Here is a 14,922-nt window from a genome sequence, read left to right on the forward strand (position 1 = left end):
TTCTTTGCTTCCTTTTGCCAAAGTGTTACTGATAAAGCATTATGGCAAATAATACATTTATATCCAGTAATTTTTCTGAAATAAATATAAAATAATATATTTGAAAAACTAAACATGGATGAAATTTCCTTTGCCAGTAATATAATAATAAATATTAAGAAGGATGTGACTTGAACAAAAATGGATTATTGGATTTTCAGCTATTAGCAAATTAAAATTCCTTGAAATGCCCTGAGCATTATCAATTTGTTTAGCTAATCATACAAGAGGCTATTCCTCTATTTGTCCCAAGTTACTCAAAGGATTTTCTGGAGCAATTTGTAACCTCGGTGAGACAGGCTTTTCTCTTTCAGTCCACAAATGTGTAGTCACCCTGTTTTGCCCATGAATAAAGACTAACTCATAAGTCTCTGCTGAGTCCACCACACCCTTCCCAGTCTGATGCTCCCTTCTCGCTGGCAGGTCATCAAACTCAGTTTAAAAATCCATTTTATACACCACACCACTTTTTATTGGCAACCTTTGGGAAGGAGGAATGGAAAGGAGCCAAGGAGAAGAACTGTCATTTTTTACTTTACACACCGTTACTATTTGAAATGTACACAGAAGGATGTATTACTCGCTTGATTAAAAAGAAGTCCACTTAATGCACAATTGCAATGCAGTTCTGCTCATAGCTGCAGCTCTAATTTGAAAGTCTCCCGGCCAGATCACTGCATGCCCAGAAGCCCAGCTGCTGCTGGCTTTGGCAGATGCTGCTGCGTGTCATTACCCTGCAGGACTTAGTTGTTGAGGTCACTTGTCGCAAGTCACGTCCTTTGCTGTCTTCATTAACGATCTGATCTGCGTGCTGCTTCACGTTTTTTCTCAGTCGTTTAGATTTACACTGAATTTCAGTTAACAAGCCTGACGGAAAAACAAACACAGAGACTTCACTGACCACAGAAAGTACTGTTGGGTATGTGGTCACAAGGCAGCTGATACACAGTTGGCTCCTAAGATTTTCTATACGATTTGGTCCAGAGCTGATTCTACCCCTTCTGATGTTTTAAGACTTGGTCTTGAACAAGACACTGATTTTCTGTGAGTCTCAGTTTCTTCATTCATAAAATGGGAATAATATCTACTTTGCAGCATTTTGTACAGATTAAATGTTACCCATGTCATTTTTAGGTTAGTTTTATATAAAGATCTAACGCCAAAGCATTGTACAAATGCAAGCATTTACTCCCTATTTCTGTTCTAGGGAACTCTGAAAGTTATTGCTCCAAAACACAATATTAATATTATTTTCATCCATGTGTATGTAATTGTACCATAAGACACATATTTAATTTCACATTAAATATGTATGTAAACATGTTGAATAAAACAAATGCCAAGATCTTTAAGGAAAACACTTCAGATCTTGTTAATTTTCAGAACTGTATAAATTGTTGAGAACTTAGTTAAAGAGGAAAATAACTCAAGGAGACTTAAAAATTTTCTGTTGAATAATCATCTATCACCATTAGTCTACACTTAATAGAGCTATAAAAAATAACATAGGATGATCTTCCACAATCCCATTTAACTTCCTCAGTCTCTCAATGTTAATGAAACTGAATTCCAGAAATTTCTTTGTCCAGGGAATTTAGTTTATAGGATCATGGGAGTTAAAGCTTGCATCTGTTAAAGCTTTCAGAAACAATATTAGAGGCTCTTACAGGTGGAGTCATGAAAAATGTCCTCAGTGCTTCAGCTGGGACAAGTTCATGTTTAAGTGATGAGCAACATGAACCACCCAGTATCAAAGTAAACATTTCCACTGTAAGATTGGATTCCAGCAGCAGCACCAACTGCAGGCTCCTGTTTCATATATGCTAAGAGAAGATTGTGATCGACCACTATAAAACTTTCATCCTTCCAGAGCTGGGTTATTTACACTGACCTACTTTTTCCCCTCCTGCACGGCATGGCATTATTTCTCTGGGTGCATCCCAGTCGCCTGTACGGTTTGGAAACAATAGAACTGGAATCGCCTTCCAAAGGCTTTTATTTCATGCGGCATTCCCTCCCTGACTGTTCTTATCCCCTTGGTGACATCTGTTTGTCTATTTGTGTTTTGAGGGAGAAGAGGATATATCTCCAAATCTGAGTGGTCTGCACAATTTTCAGAATGAAAACTTAATATGTTATATACTAGCACGCATTCCAAATGTTGATGAAGATCACGGTTTCTCACAAAGCCAGCAGTTAATACAGTGTCTTTTGTTATCAGATCGAAGGGCCAAATGATATTAAAACTCAGGGTAGTTAATTTCCTGTGTAAATCTATACAAATTGGTTTAGAGCTGTACCCGAAAAAGAAGGATTCTTAATAAAATGACTTGGCTTAAAACTCTATTTAGACAATTCAGAGGCAGATACACCTTAGTCTCATTCTTTCCCACGACTGTGAATTTTTATGCTAATTAAACAATAAATTTAAAAGATGTAAATTTAATTTGGAGGAAACTCTTAGACTGTCATTCTTTGTAGTTTGTAAAACTACTGCCACTTCACTCCATCCCTAATTTCATGCAACAATGAACAATAAAACACAGCTGCTTCAGGTGAACAGAATGCTCTGTAGCTGACAGTCTGGACAATTCCAGTGGTTCCATTATCCTTTTCAAGAACTTAGATGGATTAGTATATTTCTTCTTTAATACGTGAAGTACCACTCTAATTAGACGAGTTACCTGACATCTGCCTTCTTAAGAGATATTTAGTGGAATTTAATGGCTTGATGTGAATACCTCTATACATACATTCAGCCAACATCCCCATCTCTTTGCATTTCCTTAGTCGACACTCTTGGCACTTTCTCCGCATGTACATGTCCATCACACAGTTGCCCCCGTTTTTACACTTGTACACGGCATTTTTGGTGATGCTCCTCCGGAAGAAACCTGTGGCAGAAACACAGAAAGGAGTAAAAAAGCTCCTGATGCCTTCTCCTCAGAGAAACACGTTAGGATCGAGATGCCTGGTGTTTTCTCATGAAGCCCGGGGCGCAGCGTCCAGGCAATCCTCAAGTGTGACATTGACAAGAGCACTTCCAACAGCCCACGTCATCCAGGAAGATTCTGTTCTCAATTTATCTCTCAAAAATAAAGACATCTTTCAATGATAACTTCTCTAAGAAAAAATCTTAGTTTTTTAAAGGTAAATTCTATTATCCCTGCATTGGGGGGTCAGTTATGCACCAATGCTCTTACTCTAGGTGTTAGTGGTACAAAGGTGAAGAGTCATCCCTTCCCTCGTGGAGTCTAAGCAGGGGTGTCCAACCCACGGGAGCATGTGGCTCAGGATGGCCATGACTGAGGCCCAACACAAAACCATAAAGTTACCTTTTCTTTGCTCATCAGTTTTTGTTAGTGTTTGTGTATTTAATGTGTGGCCGAAGACAACACTTCCTCTTCCGGAGTGGCTCAGAGATGCCAAAAGGTTGGACACCCCTGGCAAGCTGAGGGCAAAGCCATGCAAACAACCAAACAAGTAACACTCAGCACTGCTGGGCTGTGCCAGGGTGGAGGAGGCAGGGAGGATGGTCAGATCTGGAGGAAAAGGTCAGACTCAGAAGTGAGTATTGAGCTAAGTCTTAGAAAATTAGTTGCTGTTTACCAGGCAGACAAGGAGAGGTTGCATTCAAGGTTTCAACTCAGTACTTAACAGGCCCAGCTTTGTGTAATAATAAAGATGCCAACCTCGATTTAAAAGCAAACATCTGTCTGAAAAGGTGCAGCTGCAGCTGCAGCCTGCTACAGTTAATCTGTCTAGAGTCGGGGACATGAGACAACTGGCTTTCTGTCTGCTTCTCCTTTTCTCCACTTGCCACTTCTACTCTTTCTCCTCTATCTGGCCAAGCACAGCTCCTGAAACTTCCAGAGTCAAGGCGGAGGGGCAAATAAGGAGAGGATGGTGGGAGGTGGGGTAGGAAGTGACAGGAAAGTACTTACAGCACTTGCCTCTATTGTTGGAAGCTGGCTTGGAGAGCTAGCAAGTCTCTGAAATGGACTTTCTTTTGGGGGTTGGGCTCTTTAGAGAACACCTCCCATCACTGGGATACTTTCCTCTGAAAGTCCTTCATGTGGGCAAGTAAATCTCTATTCTAGCCCATGGTTTGTATCTCCTTCAGCATCTAGGAATCTGGCAATTCACCTCCACCCTGTTGATGCCGATGCCCCTTGACATGGCCCTCTTGCCACCATGGAATTAAGATAATTCCATGCTGACTTTCTGTGGTCCAGGAAACTCTGTGGAGCACAGAAATCTCTCCCACTTATCCATAAACAATCTTCCATCCTTCTTTTTGTCCTTTTGACTTCTCAGGTGCAATACAGATGCCAGTCTCCAGTCTCCCTCAGCTTTAGGGGATACATGCCAATCTCCTCAAGTGGTCCTGTTGAAGGCCCTTCCACTGGGGAAAAGGGGGCCCCTTTCCCTAATTCTCACAAAAGTATCATATGTTTCAGTTGTGGGCCCCAGCAGAAGACACTGCACCCAGCATTCACCCCTTTCCAGTGGGGATGTGGGGTTCACAGCTCAGTAGTCATATGTGCCAAAATCTTGCAAACAACACTGTTCTACAATTTCCATTTCCTGCCTACTTCATACCCTCACAGTGGGTCAGGTATTTAAGTAGTTTTTTACTATCTACTGCAAGATGGGTTCACTTTGGAATGTAGTATCTAGTGTCTTCATGTCTCTGAGAAAGTCAAAACGACAGTCCTTCCTATTTTAACAGCCTGTTGAAATAATAATCAACATGTATTAAGCACTCATTGGCTGTTGTTCTGCTTACTTTGCTTGCATCTTATTATTTAATCCTCACATCAACTTAATGATGAACCTAATATTATATGCTCCCATACTATAGATGAAGGAAGAAAGCCACAGAGAGGTTAAGCAACTGGGCCATGCTCACTTGGTTAACAAATGGACCAGAAGATTCAAACCCAGGTGAGCACGCAGCGAAGCCCACAGTCTTCAGCACCGTGCAAGTTATAACCGCCTCTCTTGGGTCACAGGGGAGTAGAATAACTTAATATTAAATACCTACTATTTGAAAGCTGCATTCACAGTCAATTCCCTAGAAGTGGCAAGTAGAGAGAAGGAGAAGCAGACAGAGAGCTGCTCTCTGACCTGGGAGAGACCAAGGTGAGTAAGAGATTCTTGTCCTCAGAGCTTCCAATTTGGTGGGAAGACAAAGGAGTAAATTCCCAGCATAATACAAGATAGATTAACAGGATAGCTAATTAAACAATAAACTACTGGAATGTAGATGAAAAGTGACCACTTCGGGGCCACACTATGTGCTTGTGACGGTTGTGTCAAATTGAAGGGGAGGTGGGAAGCAGTTCCAGCACAGACATGGAGATTAGTGTCTTTGTTGTGACAGCCTTCCCAGTAGAAGACAATGAAACACTATTCTAGTAAATAAGTACAGGGTCCAGCAGAAGTAAGGCTTACTTGAGTGTGGTTGGTAAGGTAATAATGTTGCTGTAATGATTTATAGTTTTAATTTGAACATTTCACCTAAAATGCCACATGGTGTGTGTGAGTGACATTGTTATGTCACAGAATTACATGCTTATGATTTTGTAATGAAAAAGTGGTGTTATTTGTACCAGACCTTGTATAATAGGACAATTTTCCAGTAGCTAGAAGTCAAGTGTCTTGAGAAAAAGGCATTCATTATACGGCCTGGAAATAACCCTAATTAATTTTAAGTAGAGGGAATCGTGGAAGAATCCATGAGGGAAGTAGAATTTGAGCTGGATCTTGGAGAAAGAGTAGGATTTTGAAATATAGTCTGTGAAAAGGAGAGGACATTCTGGGACATGAGCCAAGGCAGGGAGTTGCAGAGATTCCAAGGAAGTCTGGACACTCTGTTCTGATGGGAGGTTAGCAGGAACAGCTAAATGAGTGGGGGATGGGTGGGGTAACGTCGGGGACAGACTGTGACTGAGTGCCTTTGAATGGCAACCTAAGGAGTTGAGTCTTTACTGTGCAGAAGGTGAAGCCATTAAAGAGTTTGGGGTTTTGACAAGGGAAGGTTCTGACCTAACCTGCATGTTGGGAAGAATCCTTAGTACGAAGGGAAGACTGGAGAGAGGAGACCAGCCAAGATGCCCAATGTCTGAACTTGAGGTGGGGGGTGGGGTACGGTGAGGACAGGGAGGAGGACACGGGAACAATCAGGACTTGGTAAATACATATGAAAGCAAAAGCTGAAGGAAAAGTTAGAGATGTCAAGGCTAAAGGGCGATAGACTTGCTTGTGAATTTGTCATTTGGCATGAGTTGCAGTAGGAGAGATCTTACCATTTTCCTAAATGTCAAATTCAACCGTGGAAAGTCTAAAAAGAGAGTGTGCTTCTGATCAAAGTTAATATTGGGACTGCAAATACCAAAGTATGTATTTTTAAAAGACTATGGGCGATAAAAATTTTTTTCCTGGTACCAAATTCTTGAGCTCAATGACCACTTTAGCCCAAGTTGATCTTTTTACTAATCTTCAGCCCCTGCCAGGAACAATTCCCTTTAACACTGTCAGATACTGATGGCTCAATCGCTAACAGAAATAAAACTCCTTATTCCAAGATGAATCAAAGGAACAGTGTGTAGGAAAATCTGCAGCTTTTTTCTCTGATATTAACCGAGAAAGAAATCATTATCATCTCAATAGCTGAATTAATTAGCTTTCACTCTGAGGTGGCAACACAATGTTATCATTATATCACTTAAATATGGGTATATACACTGTATTTATATTTATGCAAATCCATCCATACACCTACCGTGTGTGTATTTAACAACGTGCATATCAGAGAAGTCGTGTGAAAATGGATGAAAAGGGATATTCTCTGAGGAACAGCGGCTCCCTGGTAACAAAAGAGATGAGTAGACAGAGCTGGCTTTGCACTACAGGGATTCCTGGGGTGGCAGGAAAACAGCTTTAAGATGGTAAAAGGAGTCCCTCAAATACGCAGAATATTGCACAACACGCTTTTCTGCTTCCTTACAGACATGGTACTTACATACCACACCCAACTCATACACACATCTACATATATGTGCACACAAACACACAAGCACAAGCCGGACTCCACTAACTGACAGCAGGCTACCCATTACTTTGAAACCATGGTTGTTTACAACTTGGAGGGTCTCCATGCTTTGAAAACAGCAACAAACACACAGCTGACGACCAGTGATCTTTCCATCCAATGTGGCCCGAACAGAGTTAGACTTTAGGTCTACCTCAGCACACTGTAGCATGAAATAGGTGCCCCCACCCACTTATACAGGATTTACTTTTGTATCAGACACTGTTCTAAACACTTTGCAGATGCCAATTCATTTAATATTCATAACAGTCCTACAACATAGAGCCTATTATTATCTTCTACTTACAGATAAGGAGTCTGAGTTACTGAAATGAAGTCATTTGCTCAAGACCCTATATAGATAGGAAATGGTACAGCTCAGATCTGAACCTGGATAGGCTGTTTCATACTGTGCTTTTAACCACTACAAAATGCTGTCTTTCTAGTGCGGAGCTTACAGTCTTAAAAATTGTCTCTAGACATTAATCTCCCCAAGCCCCACGTGGCTTGTTCAGCGCTCCGCAGTTTCTCCCCACCCCCAACACTTTTGGAACTCTCCTGCTCTTCCTCCTGCAGCCCAGCTGTTTCCGCCTCTGTCTCACTGTCAGGAACCTGCAAAGAGGTGCCAACTGGAGCCAGGGCTACCAGTACCGACAAAGGAAGCTTTGGGTTCCGCCGCGCCCTTTCTTAATCGGTAGGATCTCAGCGCTTCTCTCCTTGAGCTTCTTTCTGAAATTTGTGGAGCATCGTCATAGACTCTGATCACCTAGTAAGAGCTGTTTCAAACTGTTGTTTCTGAAAGAGAAAACCCTCAGACTTTTGAGACGTGGTTGATAAAATTACTGGAGACTATTTCGTTCCTGCTAATCACTGAATTTAAGGGTTTTTTCCCCCTTAATATTTTAGAGAGCCAGAAACTGACTGGCTCTCCCTACCTGACTACGTGACTTTTCCAACACTTACTTTCACCATCTACCATTTCTATTGATGTTTTAAATTAAATAGTCTAAAAAGGACTGACTTTGAATCATTTTTGGAAGTTGCTTGGTATCATTCATAAGCAGACAAATCTATAAACAAGTTAGTAGTTGAAGGGCATTCATCAAACGTCTATAGTCCCTTGGGTCAAAATGTGCCATGAAAAAATATATATACCATGAAATGAGAGAAATGTTCATTAGTTTAGAAAGGTGTTCAAATACAGCTCCATCAACGTATCAAAAATGTTGATGAATCTCTGAAAGATAGAAAACAGTAAATTTATGAAAAAACATGGCCCAAGACAGGTGCATAAGAATGCAGGAGTAGGAGCAATGGGGAAAAGTCCAAGTTCAGATACAGGAAATGCAAACCACCCTAAAGCATTTATAGGGAGGACTGGGCCAAGTCGGGAGTTGGCTAACTGTGCAGGGCAAATTCACCCTACCACCTTGCCTATTTTTGTATGGCCCACAAACTAAGAATGGTTTTTACATTTTTGAATGCTTGAAAAAAATTTAAGAATATTTTGTGATGCCCTGCTGGCATGGCTCAGTGGATTGAGCACCAGTCTGTGAACCAGAAAGTCTCCAGTTTGATTCCCAGTCAGGGCACATGCCTGGCTTGTGGGCCAGGTCCCCAGCTGGGGGCTTACAAGAAGCAACCAACTGATGTTTCTTTCCTTTTCCATGTTTTTTTGTGATGTTTCTCTCCCTCTCTTTCCGCCTTCCTTCCCCTCTCTCTAAAAATAAATAAATAAAATATTTTTAAAAGGAATAGTATGTGTTATTTAAAAATTATATTGATACAGGGTGCAGCCAGGGGGCCCCCCCAAAAAAGATTTAGAAAGGTGTCCAGAATTCTAAGTGTATAGAAATATTGGAGAGACATATAAGATGTCCTCACCCCTCCCCCCCAGGGGGAAGAAATGAATGGAGCCAGGCCATTGAGAGCTATTTTGCATAGCAACAGTTTTGGAGCTAACCTCTGGAGGAATGGTTATTTAACATATCTATAACCTTTAACTGGTTTCATAGATATGTTAAATAGCTGTGGCCAAGTTTGGAGCCAGAGAGAAGGAACTAGCAGAGACTCAGAATGTAACTAAGGGCTGCTCTCCTGAGTGAGTGGACTGGGACTCAGGAGAATGTAACTAGGGTTGGCACTCCTGAGAAGGGAGAAGGGAGTTGCAGGGGACTCAAGATGGGAACTAGGGGCTGCTCTCCTGAGAGAGAAGGGCTTGGACTCAGAAGGTAACTAGGGGCTGCGCTCCAGAGTGAGAGCGCCTAGGTGAGAGCTTGGAAAAGACTGGCTCCAGGACATGAAGGGTCCCCGCTTGGCCAGATGAGGGAGAGCCACGCGGTTTCAGCAGAGTGAGGACCCCCTCTTGGTGAGGTAAAAGAGGGAGCCACGTGGTTTTGGCAGGGTACGGACCCCCTCTTTCCCAGGTGAAAGGGAAGAACCACGCAGCTTTGCCAGAATGGAGATCCCTGCAGCCAGGTGAAGAAGACAGCCACATGCTTTTTGGTGGAGTGCGGACTCCTGCAGCTTTGGTAGAAGAGGCCCACGCGGCTTTGGGGTGCCCCCTTTGGCCGTGGGGCCTGAAAAAGCAAGAGAGACTTTGACTGGAACTGGGTACAAAGGACTCTTGCCAGTGGACCATGAGAGGGTACCACAGTACTTTGGATTAACTCGAGATCCTGCACAGTGACACAGCTGACGGTGCCAGTGGCCTGCAATACAGACGTGTGCTCTTTTCCTGATTTACGGTACCCGGAGTTGGGACAGTGGGAGAAGGGAGCCCTGTGTGGGTGTAGGTGTATACCCTAAAGGACTTTGATATTTAGTGGTGGCATTAGGCCTGAATAACATTAAATAAACATTTTGTTTCCTTTTCACAAATCTCTGGCATTAAGAGATGTCTTTCCAATTGGCGGCGGACAGAAGGGCCCAGTAGATTTTAGTATTTTGTTTTCGGGAGGGGCCCCTGTTGTATAGCAGTTTTGGGCATCCCTAGGTGGGCTGAATATTGTATTGCCCCTACCTCCTCCTCTTGTTGTTTGGTAACAATATGACATTCAAATTTCAGCATCCACAAATAAAGTATATTGGAACACAGCCAAGCTCATTCATTTACATGATGCCTCTTTTTATAATGGTAGAGTCAAATAATTGTGACGGAGACCTTAATATCCACAAAGCCTAAAACACAGGTCCTTTACAGAAAAAGTCTGCCACCTCCTGTGCAGTATCTACAGGCAGTTTTAAGCAATTAATATAAGTCTGAGGGGGTCAGCAACAATCAGGAGGAAAGGGACATTCCCTTGCCCAGATGACTAGGACTAGAACATTCCATCCAAAAGCACACCTTGTCCTCCGTCCTGATCACTAAAAGCAGGCTGCTCAGACACAAACAGCAGCTTCAGAGAGGTGAGCAGGGAGCCTCAGAGGCTACTCAATGAATGGGCTCACTCTTCATTCTTAGAGTCAGGTAGGAAATGCCTTTGTGAGAGTTTGCCCTGCAGGCAGCTGAATCTGTTTCTCTATTTGCCTTCGCTTGGGGGGGGGCGGGGGGGGAGACACACGGAGGGACTCCCCAAAATTGAATTGGTTTATAAAAAATTGTGTATTTATTCTTATGCGTTTAAACGTCAGTCTCCTTCAAAGTACTGTCCATTTGATGCAATACACCTATCGAGGCATTTTTTTCACTGCTCAAAACATTGGAACTTGTCGATTTTGATGCCTTTTGGTGCTTCTGCCATTTTTTATTTCACCTCTTGCATATTGGCAAGATGTTTCCCATTGAGGATTTTTTTCATGGGGGTGGGTGGGGAAGTTGTTCAGGGTGAGATCTGGTGAATAGGGAGGGTGGGACACCAGGGGGTCATGCTGTTTTTGGTCAAAAACTGCTGAACGCTCAGTGCCATGTGGCTGCCCACATGTGCTTGTAAATCACCCATCATGAAATGGGGAGATGCACTGAAAGAGTCTTCAAAAAACATTCATTGAAGCTGAATGCAGCCTCTCACAACAATGCCAGTTGGTACACTGATACAGATGGGTTCCTAGAACACTCACCCAGCATGGGAAGCCTTCACTACAAGGGCCTGCTCTCCAGAAGGCAATTCCAGTGTTTTTGGGGGGTCCCCCCTTGTATTAATAGCAAGTGCAGGGTCCACTGAAAGTTATCTTATTGATAAGCTGACTGACACAAGCTACAAGTTAATGGGTTTTAAAGTCTTTCCTATAAGAATTTTTAGAAAGGTTAACTTATTCATCAGTTCAACCACATAACTAAACTGGGAAAGAAATGAAATCTACTTCATTTTAGCACTGTAAATAAACATAATAATCTCCCCAATTTTTGAAAAGGCCAGTTTGATTATTTGGCCTAATGATTTTGGATGACCAAAAGACAAATCATCTCCCAATCGAGCTCAGAATAAAAAGCATTGTAATCAGCTGTAAATAACAATTACAATAACAAACAGAACCCTCAAATCCTTTAGTCTGCTCAAGTGTCGCCACTTTATCTACAGCGGGACCTTTATGAGGTCCACCTGTCCCGTTCCCATTGTCCTTTTTGCATTCTTCACATCACTTATCTCTCCTTAAGATTATCTTATCATTTTCGAAGAGTTCATTATTTTCTGTGGTTCAAATTCAATGAATATGAAAGGATATAAAGTAAAACGTCTCCTCCCTCTACCTGTCCCCATGCTGCCTAGTTGTCCTTCCCTAAGACAATCTTATCTGCTTTTTATCTCTGTGTGCACCAGCACATACATCCTTATAAAACCACCTCTTTGAATTCTTTTTATTCTGGCTTGAATTAGATGAACCTCAACTTCCCACTACTCCATCCTGCCCTTGAGTAGCCTCAATGTGTCAGAAAGAGATGCACAACCACACTGACTTTTTTGTTTATTCCTAAAGATAAATCTGGAGTGGGCCCTCCATGCAACAAGCATCTGGTCACACCCCTAGTCAGGGCCTTCCTTCACTCTCCCAGATTTTGTTACCGCTTCTCTTTAAGCTCCCAACACAACTTCCACAGCTCCGACTCTCAGCTGGTGACTGAGCTGCTCATCCGACTGGGAAAATTTAACCCATCACATGAGAATTCCCGAGTGCAGCGGCATGAAATCTACTCACCTATCTGTGTCTGCACCACATAATCTTCCTTCCTTCCTTCTTTCCTTTTATTAAAGATGGACTAGCCTTGTTCTAAGCCACTCTCACCTTAAAAAATAAAACCTTCTTTTGAGCCCCACCCTCCATCCACCACCCTATTTCTCTGCTCCTCTTTATGGCAAACCCTCTTGAAAGAGTGGTCCATATTCATTGTCTCTGCTCGATGATCTCTCTTTTTCTCTGGAACCCCTGAGAAATCCGGTTTTCACCCCCATCCATGCCACCAAACAGGATCTGTCTCTTTGCTTCAATCCTCAGTCCCCCCCAATCAGCAAAAATCTACTGACACCTTCACCTCTACTTGGTGTCTTTTAGGAAGGTGAGAGGAAAGGTAATGGTGTTCTGGGTGAGCTTGGCTTTGCATCCTTTTAAGAGCCACTGAGATTCCCCGGTAGGTAAAACCCCAGGAGCAGGAGACTTAATGAAACTAGAAAGGTATATAGTTTTGAAGATAGTACATGATTCAAATGAGGGAGGCTAAATGAACAGAAAAATAACAGTGACAAAATAACAAAAATTAATCAACAAAATAACAATAGCTATTGCTCACTGAGCACTCAGAGCTAGATGTTTTAAAAACTATTTCATTTTTTTTGCAAGAACCCAATAAGAAAAGTAATAGTAGCAGACATTTATTGAGAGTTTACTATTGGCAGGCACCATGCTAATTGCTTTATACAATTAACTTATTTAATCCTCCTGACAGCCCCTAGCTACCGGCCTCGAAGGGCTGTCCTGAAGATTACAGGGGTTAGGACAGCTAAAGTCCCCAGATAAGGGCTGCCCACAAGGATCACTGGATATATGTTATCTTTCTTTCTTTCCTCTTCCGCCCCCTCTTCTTTTTTCCCTCCCTCTTCTTCCTCATCACCCTTATCATCATCTCACTCTCCTTAACCATTTTTATTATTATCTTTATTTTGCAGATGAGGAATCTAAAGCCCAGAGATGTTAAGCAACTCAGAACATCTAGAAAAACAATCAGCTGGGTAGGAATCTAGATTAGCTGCCTTCAGAATTCTACTTTTTTTTGTGATTTTACAAAAGGCTTTTTCATGCAGTGAAACAGCTTAAACACCACCCTTTGCAACACATTTTTAGATCATTTGACCTGCAGAGAACATTAGGATCATTATTAAATTACGTGAAACCGTATCTCAAAGTCGAAGAGGATTTTAGTGAGTTTGTGAGTCAGAACACCTGAGTCCTGACCCATAATCAAAAGAACTATTGAAAACTCCCTAACACTAGAAGAGTTTTAATAATTCTGGAATCTTTCCTAAAACTTTAGAACTAAGTCCGACACTGGTTCACTATCTCTTATAAAAAATGTTCAAAAGGACAAAAGGTCACCCATTTACTAAAAAAATGCCTTTTAAGAATTCTACCATTCTCTCCACAAGAAGAATGTGACTGACATTGACCTATTTGAAAATGCAGCCATTTGAAAGTTCCAGTCGGATGCAGATGGGTTTTGTTAGTTGAGGTTTGAAGTCTGAATCGAAATTAATTCCGACATTAGCATATTTCCATATGCTCCACAGATAACTGAAGGGAAAGAAAGCTCAAGAGTTAAGATTTAATCGAGCGCTGAGCAAATGGTAATCATTGTCACTCTGCATTATGCTTGTGTTCTGCAGTTATTTTTAAAACGACCAAAATTTCTTGATGCCATATACCCAGGAATAAAACACCCAGAAAAATTAAAGTAGTTCTAATAGGAACAGATATAGAGACCAATGAAATCAAGACATTTAACCATGATCTTTGTTTTATTTTTAAGTTTTAAATTTTTTCATGTGTGTGTGCGTGTGTGTGTGTGGTGTATGTATTTAAGTATCACAGGTCTGACACATCTGCAGTGAAGACCTAAAGCAAGAGAGCTGCTGGGGTCTTCACAGATAAAAACCCAGCTTAATCCTCCAATGACCCTGTGAAACAGACAGTATGCCTTGCAAGGCCAAAGTCGGCCCCATTTGCTATCATGGCACCAAATGGGCCTAGCAGGCCTAAGATCTCGTTAAACACAACTGCCATTGTACTCTGCTGAGCTATCTCCCCCAGGACCGGAAATTTCTGGAAGCAAGAACAGAACTAACTGCTCCCTACAGCCACAGGCAGAAGATAACATTGGAACAAACTCCCCCAACAGCCCAGGGCCACACCACTGCAACCCTCCACCCTTTTTTAATCCGATTACAATCCAGTAAAAGCTCAAAGCCCCGCCACCGCTCAGTGCTGGTGTGTCTCTCCACACCACGCCCCTCTCCTTTGCTGGAGAGTGAATACAAACTTTATTCTCTACACTCTCATCTCCTTGTGAATTCTTTCACAGCCCATGTCACCAACCACCCTAGGATCCCTGTTTTGTAGACTGGAGGCTTAGAGAAATTAAAAATTTTGCAAACTAAGGATTGGCTAGCAGGATATCCACTGTATCTCCTTCTATTCTGGGATGTGCCCTGTACTTTAAAGGCAGGAGAGTTGAACCCACTCTTTCCCAGACTTCCTTGCAGCCAACATGTGGATATGACCTAAGCTCTGCCCAACAGATGCCCTTGTGAGACATTTGGAAATCGTAAGTGAAGCAAGAGCTGTGCTTCTGCTGCTTT

At 42.1% G+C, this 14,922-nt stretch overlaps 1 protein-coding gene across 4 annotated transcripts in view; it reads right to left on the reverse strand.

Annotated features, from left to right (window-relative positions):
• Positions 1-14,922, reverse strand: part of NR1H4 (nuclear receptor subfamily 1 group H member 4) — a 71,360-nt gene that overhangs the window by 16,908 nt on the left and 39,530 nt on the right. For 2 of the 4 annotated variants that reach the window (XM_037160826.2, XM_037160828.2), the window contains 2 exons: positions 2,781-2,933; positions 773-906 (listed from right to left, as the gene is read on the reverse strand). In XM_037160826.2, the coding sequence (XP_037016721.2) occupies positions 773-906; positions 2,781-2,933 (287 nt within the window). The remainder of the gene's footprint in view (positions 1-772; positions 907-2,780; positions 2,934-14,922) is intronic. The other 2 variants (XM_037160827.2, XM_037160829.2) reach the window with 1 other exon arrangement.

This window comes from Artibeus jamaicensis, unplaced genomic scaffold, assembly GCF_021234435.1.
Source record: "Artibeus jamaicensis isolate MK-2021 breed Jamaican fruit bat unplaced genomic scaffold, CSHL_Jam_final contig_233, whole genome shotgun sequence".
In the NCBI taxonomy this organism is placed as follows: Eukaryota; Metazoa; Chordata; class Mammalia; order Chiroptera; family Phyllostomidae; genus Artibeus; species Artibeus jamaicensis.